Here is a 12,254-nt window from a genome sequence, read left to right as displayed (position 1 = left end):
ATGCTAAAGCTGAAACTCCAGTACTTTGGCCACCTGATGGGAAGAGTTGACTCATTGGAAAAGACTCTGATGCTGGGAGGGATTGGGGGCAAGAGGAGAAGGGGACGACAGAGGATGAGATGGCTGGATGGCATCACTGACTCGATGGACGTGAGTCTGAGTGAACTCCGGGAGTTGGTGATGGACAGGGAGGCCTGGCGTGCTGCATTTCATGGGGTCGCAAAGAGTCGGACACGACTGAGCGACTTCGCTTTCACTTTTCACTTCCATGCATTGGAGAAGGAAATGGCAACCCACTCCAGTGTTCTTGCTTGGAGAATCCCAGGGACGGGGGAGCCTGGTGGGCTGCCGTCTATGAGGTCGCACAGAGTCGGACACGACTGAAGCGACTTAGCATAGTGTATAAATGTTAATCTCAAACTCCTTATTTATCCCTCTGCCACTTTCCCCTTTGGTTGTCATAAATTTCTCTATGTCTGTGAGTCTGTTTCTGTTTTGTAAATGAGTTCCTTTGTATCATTTGTGTAGACTCCTCATTAAGTGATGCGATACTTGTCTTTCTCTGACTCACCTCACTTAGTGTGATAGTCTCTAGGTGCATCCATGCTGCCGCAATGTACTTTTTAAATTTAAATGAAAACCTTAATCGAGACCCATGTATTTTGGCACCTTTGTAACCTGTCTGCAGCGTGACTTCATCTTGTTCTTAGGTGACCTGCAGCTGTGGAGGTGTTTATTTCTCAGAGGCAGGCTCTGCCCTCAGCAGCAGTTGCTGCACTAACCCTCAGATAAAAGCCTCTTGAGTTGCTTTTTTAATCTGCAGGAGACAATCGGGGAGGCGCTGGCCCTCATGCCCGGTCACTAGGCAACAGGACAGGCAAGGAGCTGGAGGGGCCCCGAACCTCCCTGCGTGTCTGCCGTGTGGTCTGAGCAAACATGAGCCCAAGCCGACCACAGCAGTCACGTGGACAGAGACGTGCCCAGCTGAGAGAAGCCGGCGGAGCACCCAGCCTCAGCCCTTTTGTTGATGAACTCAGAGGACTGGCAATTTTGCCGAGCCCAAGAGCTCAGCTGGGTCGGCATCTTGGTGTGGCCCCCTCGCCCTAATGAGAGGCAAAGGTCCTGCCTCTTAGCTCTCCTCCCGTCACGCCTGGAGAAGGACACAGTTCTTCTGAGCCAGGCTCACACTCAAAGCCTCCCAGCTTATGGAGAGCTCTTTTTGCACCTTAGGGAGGCGCGCACATGCTCTGGGAGCCACCCGGGCCAGGCACGGAAGACTGTCCCACTTTGGGAAATGCTTGACCTCTGGACACTGCAGAGAGGGAGGTCTGAAACAGGCATATGGGTTTCTTCAATTCAGGGCTGAACCATCCAAGGAAATTCTTGACTGACTCTAATTGTCCTCAGCCCAGATGAGAAAAATGAAGACTTTTCATGGTAGAATTACCCAAGTATTAGTCCCTGTTAGGGATGAGACCTCAGACTTTCCCACTGTATTACCATAGCTGAGTAGGACCTACATCAAATGTAATTAGATGTTGAAGTTCACTTTATCACAGAAGATGGTGATTATGCAAATATGGGCTATGCTATTAGTATGGGTTTCGAAAATTGCATCCTTCTCTTCTACTTTAGGTTGGCTTATGGGTACTAATTCTTGAACCTCCTGGAGACTCCAGGCTGATTAAAGTTTGCACAGACCAAACACACACTTCCTCCCTCCAAGAGCTGTGATTAGGCCCAAGTCTTTGTTTCTGAAATGTGTTCCTTAGAGGCGCCTTTGGGACTGTTGGATGGAGGGTGGCGGCAGAGTGTTGGACCATAAGGTTTGTCTAAAGCAGCTCCTCTTTAGTTGTTGAATATTTTGGGCTGGTGGGCAAGCTTTTGTTTGAAGAAAGGATTTCAGGGCTAACAAAGTTTTGAAAGCCACTGTCCTAAAAACCAAAGATTGTTGCTGTGAATGTCTCTGTGTATGTATTAGGTTCACCAGCCCTTTCGTGTTCTTTTTTCTTTATTGAGTTTTTAAAAAATTATGAGTCAAATAATACGAGGTATATAAGAAACAGGTTAAATATCTCTCCCCTTACTCCCTTCCAGTTCTGCTCTTTGAAGATAACCAGTACTGACAGGTTGATATGCACCCTCCCACATGTTTGTCTGTCTGTGCTGATATCCTTTAAAATGTTTTCATTGTGAAAAATTTCAAACATGCAAAACAGTAGAAACGAGTGTAGTTAACCCATATGTACTGATCCCCCAGTTCCAATAATTATCAAGACTTTACAACACTTGCTTCATCTTTTTCTCATACATTTTTGGGTTTTTGTTTTGTTTTAGAAGAATAGTGTTATACTACATCTGTACTTGGAAACTGTTTTTTACTTAATCTGTCTTAAAAATTTGTCCTGATCAGCTCATTTACCACTTCCTCTTCATGGCTGCATAGGTTTCCATCATATGTGTGAACGATCAATTACTCAGTCATTATCCTATTCTTGGACATTCAGGCTGTTTCCAAAAGTTTTGGCAATAAGTTGTAAATTTATTATAATAAGCTAACTGTAATAAAAGTCCTTGTATGTATTTACATATTGGTAAATTTATTTCTGTAGGTAAGATTTCCAAAAGTGGGATGGCAGGATCCTGGGCTATATATTGAGTTGGCCAAAAAGTTTCCATAACATCTTATGGAAAAACTGAAAGGAAATTTTGGGCAAACCCTATATATTTTAAGTTTTATCCAATATTGCCAAAGTATATTCTCAAAAGATTGTCAATATATAACTTCCCACCAGCAATGTATGGATATGCCCATTTCCCAGTCTCTTTATCAAGCCTGGATAGGATTGCTCGTTAAAAATGTTATGAATCTTCTGTGTAGAGATGGCATAAAATCAATGTTTCATATGTGTCTGCGAATGGATTCTTTTTCTGCATTTGTTTTGTAAATTTTAGTTTTGCAATCGTTATTTGGGGGGGAGGGAAGATAGCCATTAGGCTCATCTGGAATAGAGGGCAGGAAGGAAATGTCTTTTGAAGACCAACCACGGGTCTTTGTTCCCATTAGTTTGCCCAGCGGAAAACGGGCGCCGGCCGCGTGGTCCACATCTGCAACCTGCCGGAGGGAAGCTGCACAGAGAATGACGTCATTAACCTGGGGCTGCCCTTTGGCAAGGTCACTAATTATATCCTCATGAAGTCAACTAATCAGGTAAGTCTGAGCATGTTCACACTGGTAGGTACCGGATAAACCACACACTGGGAAGGGAACTATATAATTTTTTTTTTTATAAAAGAAGCTGTTTGTAACATAAAGGGGTGATGCACAGCTGGCCTCCTGCTGATGCAGCACCGAGATTTTCGTCGGCGGTGGTGGTGTTTTGTTTGCTCTGGTTTCACTTTACCCTTCTTGTGATGGGCCCAGGCCTTTGCGAGTTACCTAGAGGTGAGGATGTGTTTTGGAATGAAGTGTTCCTTAACATAGAAAAGCCAGCTGGTTCCTAAACAGAAATCCATGGACTCGAGTCTTTGCACTATATTACCCACCCCTGAGCTAACGCTAGTCTTTCTCACCTTCTATGTTCCTCATCTCTGATGGCACGTGGATTTTGAGCCAACCAACAACTGACCGGGAAGAGGTATTTTCACTGATCCTTGGGGTTGACATCCGAGGCTCTTGGCTCTCGTAGCAGGAGAGTAAGTGGGAATTAGTGGATGCACGGTGAATCTAAGGAACTGAGAACCCTCAGCCCATGTGGACTGAGTCTTGGGGGTTATGTTTGTCTTCATTTCTGAAGTCAGGAGAGGAATTTATACAGAGACTGGTCAGCAGTAAGAACATTTAGTCTTTTATTTTTAATGACTATTTTAACTTTAGGAATCAGAGGAACAGGCACAGGAGAAATTCTTTTCTTAAGTAAGGCACGAACTTTGGAAAATCAAAGCCACCTTGGATCATCAGGGGTCTTCCTCCGTCAACTCGGGCTTAGACTACTCGTGTAGTCTCTTCATTCCTCCTTCTCAGAATTCTATTTTGGGCCAATTTCCAAAATTCAGCTTGCAACATGAATGCAGTGAGATTCACTGGGTTCATTTTATTTCTGTGTGAGGTGAAAGCTAGAGGTGCTAAAATGTTGGCGTGAGGAATGAGGCACCTAGAGTCAGACAGATAGAGCTTATACTGTGGAATCTAAAACATACAGCAAAGTAGTGAGTATAACGTAAAAGAAGCAGACTCACAAATATAGAGAAACAACTGGTGGTTACTAACGGGGTGGCGGTAGGGGCGCTATCGGTGGGCCAGTGGGAGGTACAAACTGTTGGGTGTAACATAGGCTCGGGGTGTGTTACATGACACAGAAAATGCAGCCAATGCTGTGTCATAACTGTAAATGGAAAGTAACCTTTAAAAATTGTATAAAAATAAAACATTTTAAAAAAGAGGCACTTAGAAAGCTGAGTGGTAGATTTTGAAATAAAACTGTAAAGAACTCTGACTTGTTGGTCTCCCACCCTTCTGCCGTGGACTGTGACAGCACAGAGAAAGGCAAGACTGCAATGCAAAAGCAAATATGAGGGAAGCGGGGTTGGTGGGGGGAGTGTGAGCTTGTTTAGCCCATGCAGTTCAAGGAAATGGGAGGTGAGGGCTTGCAGAGAGGGGTCCCTGGTCATAGACCATGTTTCCTTCTCAGCACTGACATTGAGAAGTTGCATTGATCAGTCAGTGGTCAATTGACCAGTTGGTTGCATCGTGATTATGGTATTAATACAAACCCATCGAATCTAAGATACAATAACAGTGACCAATCTGTCACTGCAGCTCCTGGGGCAAATTGACGGGTCAGTCAAAACAATCTATGCAGGGAGTTCACTGGTGGCTTAGTGGTTAGGATTCTGGCTTTCACTGGTATGGCCCAGGTTCAGTCCCTGATCAGAGATCTGAAATCCTGCAAGCCGCTTAGTGTGGCCAAAAAAAAAAAAAAAAGTCTATGTAGAAACTCCCTGTAGCATCAATTGAGTGGAAAAGCCCGTTTCTTTGTAAATTTTTATTAGACCGGTTAAAGAGGAGAAATACTGTGGAAACATAACTGTTTCCTCTCTCTCCAGCTCACAAAGACATGGCCTTCCTTCAAGCCTCAGAAACCCCCATGGTTTTTAGAGTATTTCTTTCTTTGCTAAGAAATTGAGAGCTTAGATACCCAGGACTTGTGTCTGTCTCCTGCCACTGGCAGCGCTGACTAGCAAGTTTTGCAGGGATCAGCCCAAGGTCACTTGTGCAACAGACTCAGCCCCTCCTCTCGGGGAACTGTGGGTTAATGGACCCTCCCAACCCAAGGGGCTCCTGTGGCATGTTGTAGCCACAGATGGATGTACGTAATTAAGAATAATGTTTGGTAACCATGGCGATCAGGAGAGGGGCCATCTTATAATGAGCTCTTTTGCTAAAGTTAATAAATAGGTCTCTTTGAACAGATGGGATCAAAGAGAGCTCTTTTCCTTGTATTGAATTTTTTTCCTTTTTATTGAGGTATAAAACAGATACCCTAAAATGCACTAATCTTAAGTGTGTGTGTGTGCTTAGTCACTCAGTCATGTCCGACTCTTCGTAACCCCATGGACTGTAGCCTGCTAGGCTCCTTTGTCCATGGGATTCTCCAGGCAAGAATACTGGAGTGGGTGGCCATTCCTTTCTCCAGGGGATCTTCCTGACTCAGGGATTAAACCCAGGTCTCCTGCATTGCAGGCAGATTCTTTACCATCTGAGCCACCAGGGATTACTGTGCAAGTACAGATAGAGAACATTTCCAGAACCCCAGAAGGTTTCCTCATTTCCCTTCCTAATCAATATCCACCCCCAACCCTGAGGGAAACTCAACTCTAACTTTTACCACCATCAATTTGTTCTGCCTGTTCTTAAACTTTATATACATGGAGTCACATCTTGTATGGAATTTCCTTTAAGACCACTCAAGTCAAGTCCGACGTCTGTCCCTCCGTTCTTTCCTAGGCCTTTTTAGAGATGGCTTACACAGAGGCTGCCCAGGCCATGGTCCAGTACTACCGAGAAAAATCTGCCATGATCAATGGTGAGAAATTGCTTATTCGGATGTCCAAGAGGTACAAGGAATTGCAGCTGAAGGTAAAGCACCCTCTCCTTCGTTCAGTTGTTCAGCAAACATCAGCTGAGTGTCTCCTTGTCAGCCACTGGCCTGAGTGCTGGTGGGAAGGAGACAAAGGAAAAGATCCAAAAAGTATCCACTGCCTTTGAGGATATCACATGGGAAGGCAAACCCATTCTAACATGGCAAGAAATATGCTCATTGAGGTAAGGACAGGATGCAAAGGGGTGCTTGAGACAGGATGGCTACCTACCTGGGACCCAAACGATTTTAAGGGAAGTCTTAAACGATAAAGCAAGAGGGAAAGGTGGTTGCTTTTTCAGAGGTTAGAGTTCCAGGCAAACCTCTGAATGTAACCTCCTTCTCTACTTAGACAGGTATTAAGTTACTTTTTCTTCCTCTGTCACCTCTTGATTTTTATTCTCTCCTCCATCCTCTGTATTTATGCCTTAAGTGAAAGTCGCTCAGCCATGTCCGACTCTTTGCAACCCCATGGACTTTACAGTCCATGGAATTCTCCAGGCTAGAATACTGGCGTCGGTAGCCGTTCCCTTCTCCAGGGCCTCTTCCCAACCCAGGGATGGAACCCAGGTCTCCCATATTGCAGGCAGATTCTTTACCAGCTGAGCCATGAGGGAGGCCCCCATTTATGCCTTAAGGTCCATAGAAATTCTTCTAAGCAGCACATGACTGAGTTGGCCATTGTCCAAACTCAGGATTGAACTGAGGTTATTCCAAACAGGGCTTTTGTCTTTGTTTTAGCTTGTTCTACCTTTCTTTTTTCCTTTCCTTTTGTTTTATTGTGAAGTATAACAAAAAAAAATACTAATTTTGTATTGTACAGCTGAAAAAGTAATGATGGTAAACTTCCATAAACCCCATAAAACCACCACCAAAGTCAAGAAATAGGACACAGACAGCACCCAGAAACTCCCATGAGTCCCTTTTTATGTTCAACTCTTCTTTCCACTTTCCTGACTAAAGATAATCATTTCCTTACTTTTCCATTTATTATTTACTTCCTCTCCATGCCTTTCTTAACATTGTAGTTTAGTTTTGCCTATTTTTGAGTTTTTTGTGAATGGAATCATACTGGATTCTTTCATTCAACATTTTGCCATCTATGTTGGATGTGTCTATTTTCACTGCTATGTAAATTTCCATTGTATGAGTATAGATTTGTTTATCCATTCCACTGTTGATGGACACTTGGGTTATTTCCAGTTTTAGGGTAGTAGGGACAGAGCTACTGTGAACATTTTCAAACATGCTATTTCAGTACCCATGTACATGAGTATATAATTAGGGGAACTACGTACCTAGAATTGCTGGATCACCAGGCATGCTTACCCTCAGCTTTGCTAGATGATAGCATTCCTACTCGGAGCAGGCAATGGCACCCTACTCCAGTACTCTTGCCTGGAAAATCCCATGGGCAGAGGAGCCTGGTGGGCTGCAATCCATGGGGTCGCTAAGAGTCGGACACGACTGAGTGACTTCACTTTCACTTTTCACTTTCATGCATTGGAGGAGGAAATGGCAACCCACTCCAGTGTTCTTGCCTGGAGAATCCCAGGGACGGGGGAGCCTGGTGGGCTGCCGTCTATGGGGTCGCACAGAGTCGGATACGACTGAAGCCACTTAGCAGCAGCAGCAGCAGCAGCCGCATTCCTACTAATAGTGTCTGAGAGTTTTCATCAGCTCCCCTTCTTGCTAATTGTTCGTCTTGTCCAACTTTTTTGCCCCTCTGGGAAAGAGTGTGATGGTTTATCATGGCTTTATTTTTTATTTTCCGTATTAATTGAGGCTGAGCAATTTTGTATGTGTTTGTTGGTTATTCCACCTAGATCTTCTCTGGTGGGAAATTTTGAAGTCATTTGTCCATGCATTTGGTTTAGATTGTATCTTCCTATTGGTTTGCAGGAGTTCTCTTGACTGGAGCACTGAGTCCATTTGGATTTGTTATAATTAATGCCATATTTTTGGTTAAATCTAACTTTTTATTTTGTACTTTCTACTGTCCTATTTAATAGGGATTTTCCAGTTCACTTCAGCTCATTCCACATTTACTGAGGGTCCATTTTGCTCAAGACTTGGAGCCCTTAGTCAGCCTTCAAGGCTCAAATCAGAACACAAAGGCTAAGCAGCTGTTTCTAGCTAGGACAAGCTTTCTGACAAGTCTACATATGTAGATTGGTAATACGTCAACCAGCTGCCAAGGTCCTGATTCTGCTTTGCTTGCATTATTGCTTCTGAAGTTCCTTTGCCAACAGTTCAGCTTCAGGCAGAACCTGGCATTCTTTTCCCAGCTCATGAAAGCCTGTTGCTTTTCTCAGACAAGTAAAAGATCCTGCCCCATTCTGTACCCAAAGTTCTTGTTCTCCCTGGTTCTGCCCTGGGGGCTAGAATTGAATTTCTGCACTGAATTCCCAGTGGAGCTTTGGTCTCCAAATGAGATGTTGTCATAAGGCTCTAGTTAGGATTAACTGCAGTCCTCTGCTTCTTAAAGTACCAAGGCACCGAGGTCCCTTATCCAGGGAGGTCTTTTGTGGTGGGTTAAGTGGGTCAGATGATTAAAGTTTGCATTCAGCTAATGTTCACTGAGTGCTCATTGTGAGTGGGAACTGGGCCATGAATATGGTGGCAGCGAGTCTGTAGAGGAACTCACAGGCTGGTGGGAGGAAGAGCATGGAAACACAGAACCATCAACAACCATGTGACCTACCCCAGATTAGGGGGTAGTAGCACCAGCCTAGGCTCTACCCCTTCCAGCTTTGATGACCTTGGACAAATCGCTTAACCTCTGTGAACCTCAGGTTCCAGATCAGTAAAGGACTATACCTTGTGTTCTTTGGTTTTAAGCATTTTTTTTTTTTTTCACACGTGGTCGCCTTGAGTCTCAGAATCAACCTCCCCTGTGACGTGTGTAGGGTGGATAATAACAGTAATTAAAATAGTACAACAATAATAATGAGAATATGTACCTTTAATTGAGTCCTGGGTCAAGTAATGTGCTAAGCACTTTAAGATATTATCTACTGTGATCCTGACATCAGTCCTGTCAGACAGGTATTATTATCATTTCTACAGACAAGGAAACTGAGCCTCACAGAAGTTTAGTAACTGGCCCAAGATCATAGTTACTGGAAGAGTCATGATTGTATCTTAGGACTGTTTTGGTTTTGCACTCTGTGTGCATCTCCATATTGTGTTTTTATGATCTCCGTTGTCCATGTGAAAAAAATAAAAGAGAAATCAGATAATTTGCTTACAGTCATCCAGTCATTAAGGAGCAGAGATAGTATTCTAACAGAGCTTCTCAAACTTCAGTGTGCGTACACATAACTTGTGGATCTTGTTGAAATTTCTGATTCAGTAGGTCTGGGTCAGGGCTGTGATTCTGCATTTCTCACACGCTCCCAGGAGATGTCAATGTTTCTGGTCCTTGTAGCACACTCTAAGTGGCCAGAACACAGTGATCCTGACCTTTAGCGAGGATTTTGTGCTCCCCAAGTAGTCACACTGCCTCTACGTGAAAGCATTTTAGAGCATGTTTCAATTACATAGTAACGGGTGTATTATGGTTCCCATGTTGACATGAATCAGCTTGGACTTTCTCTGCAAGCAACAGAAATTTATCTCCATTAAAGCATACTCGCAAATGTAAATAAAATAATTTATTGGCTCATGGAACTGAAAAAAAACAAGAGTAGCCCTGGGTTGCAGGCATGGCTGGATTTAGGACTCAGTTTCTGTTCCCTTGGCCTTGTTGGGGTCTCCCTGGGATGGCCCCTGACAGCCCCCGGCTCTCTCCTCTAGGTGGCGTGATGGCTTCAGTGACTCCAGCATCTTTGGCTCTTCAGCCTCCCATTTTCCTTCACCAAGAGAAAGCCAGAGTTTTTCCTAGTGGTACCAGGGAAGTCTCTCTGATACATGCACTTCCCTGAGCCAGTCCCTGTAGCTGTGGTGTGATTGGTCAGAATATGTCACCTGCTGCATCCTGGGAGCAGGCTGGAGACAGGGGATGGTTCCTGGGGAGGCAGACAGCAAAGAAAGCACCGTGTCCATATGTGTCTCTGGGCCAAAGGGCCACCACGTGGGGTCCCACCAGGGCTTGCAGAGGTAGGGGAGATTTTGATTGGTCTTTCTCCTGTAATTTTACCTTTTGCTCACCAGACAAAGTGGAGGAAGAAGGAGAGATTTTTTTAAGGCATTTCTCCTCTCCTCTCAAATATTTCCTCATGTTGGTAATCTTGTCTCACTCTTTGTGGCCGAGATTCTCTTCCTCAGGGCATTTGGGACAGAAAGTTTCACACAATAGGTGTCCTACAAACATGTGAAATGAGTGAGAAAATCTGAAAGAATGATAAAAAGTGAGTGTTTTCCTTCCTGCAGACCTGCATGAGAAGACTGATTATTCTGTAGAGACTTCTCCAGAATCACAGTATCTCACATGTAGGAGGGAACCTGCAATAGTTGAAAGCTGTGTGTTCCAGTCACTCCATCAGAGAACTGTCAGGGAAGTGTCAAGTCCTCTTGGCCAGAGACTCTCATCAGGTAGCCTGGGGCGGGGCTGAGGCTCCCAGGTGGTTTGGGAACAGTGGGCCTGTTTGCAGAGCCACTGGTCTTGCCATCTTCCTACCCACAGGGACGGTCTTTGGCCCTGGGAAGCAGTCTTGTGAGTGATCCATGATGTCTTGGTTAAGGAGAATAAATCAGTAAATGATGACTGAGGGTCTTTTCCATGTAAGATGTGGTTCCAAGAGCAACAGTGAACATGAGAGAGGTCCTCACTTGGGGGAAAGTTTGCCATCTCACTGGGCAGAGAAGCTCATCTCATGATTTAAACCTGAGTGCATCCGTTCCAAGTTCCTAGAAGATCAGTGGCAAAAGGCAGTATGACTTGGTTGTGTCAAGAAGGGAGAGATTCCTGAGTAGAGCCTTGAAGGATGAGGCAACTGAACAGAGAGGGGGCTTCCGGGCAGGAGGTGGGTGAGAAGAGATGTAGAATCTGGAAAGCACAGTGATACAGAAATAATCAGGGATGCTGTGACAGTCTGTGGCTCTGACAAGTTCAGGGCTCATCTGCAAGGTGTCAGCATCTTCTTAAGGCTCTTGAGACAAATGAAACAGCCCAGGAGGGGTCAGGAGGCACGAAACTCTCTAGCGGCTTCTTTTATGCTGGCCCAGCACTCCATGACCTCTATCAGGACAGCGCTCTCTGCCCCGAGGCTCTCAGTGGATGCCAGGTGGGCCTCATTATCTCACCTTTATAGGTAGAGAAGGTGAGTCTCTCACAGGCAACAAGCCATGACCCCAGGTGACCCTGCCAGCTGGCAGCAGGGCTGGGCTGCTCTTCCTGGGTGGAGATTCTCCATCCACGGAGACTCCCTGTGAGATCATACTTCCCTGGGACTGTATGGGGTTTGGAATCTCACTCTTGCCTTAAAGCAGCAAGATGTGTCGACAGAGAGCATTGTAAATGGTCCCCTGGGGGCTGGTTGACAGTGGAAGTGGATTCACTGTTGGGGTGTGTGTGTTAATATACCATCCTGTCCACTTCTGTGTGTGTTTGAAGTATTCTACAATAAAAAGGTATATCCAAACATCATCACACACCTACTCCATCCTCTTCTTTTTCCACTCCTCTGCAGTGATTATGGCTTTCTTTTACCTGCTTCCTTTATACCTTTAACCACAAGATAATGAGGCCAGGCCTGAAGAGGAAGGTTGAGAGAGGATTTTCTTAGAGTTGTGAAAAGTTGATTCTGTTATTTGAAAGCCTTTGGCCACTTCTGACTCCTTCTCAGATGGCAGCTGGCAGGGTGTTTGGGCCAGAGAGTGCCAACAGTTTGGAATTATCACTTAAAATAGAGGAACTGACCTCCGGTCCTCAGAGCGGGGAGTCACGGTGCCTGTGACCACCATCTCCAGCAAATAGTATTTGCAGATTGTTGTGGCCTTTCTCTGCAACCCACCTCTCCAGCCAGTCATCGTGCCATGAAACTCGTCGTTCCATGAGGGGCCCAGTGCTGCTGCTGGTCAACAAGCCCATTCCCTGCTTCACCCAGCCATGCCACCTGAATAAAAGCAAATTCAGGGGGCTCTGGGCTGACGGTGGCCTCACGAAGCTGT

At 45.0% G+C, this 12,254-nt stretch overlaps 1 protein-coding gene across 2 annotated transcripts in view; it reads left to right on the top strand.

Annotated features, from left to right (window-relative positions):
* RBM20 (RNA binding motif protein 20) overlaps window positions 1-12,254 on the top strand; it is a 75,300-nt gene that overhangs the window by 33,900 nt on the left and 29,146 nt on the right. For both annotated transcript variants that reach the window (XM_010859365.1, XM_010859366.1), the window contains exons 6-7: window positions 3,068-3,211; window positions 6,008-6,139. In XM_010859365.1, the coding sequence (XP_010857667.1) occupies window positions 3,068-3,211; window positions 6,008-6,139 (276 nt within the window). The remainder of the gene's footprint in view (window positions 1-3,067; window positions 3,212-6,007; window positions 6,140-12,254) is intronic.

The sequence above is a fragment of the Bison bison genome, unplaced genomic scaffold (genome assembly GCF_000754665.1).
Source record: "Bison bison bison isolate TAMUID 2011002044 unplaced genomic scaffold, Bison_UMD1.0 scf7180017864456, whole genome shotgun sequence".
Taxonomy (NCBI): domain Eukaryota; kingdom Metazoa; phylum Chordata; class Mammalia; order Artiodactyla; family Bovidae; genus Bison; species Bison bison.
The sequence above is the reverse complement of the archived record's forward strand: the minus strand, read 5'-3'. Positions and strand labels throughout refer to the sequence as shown.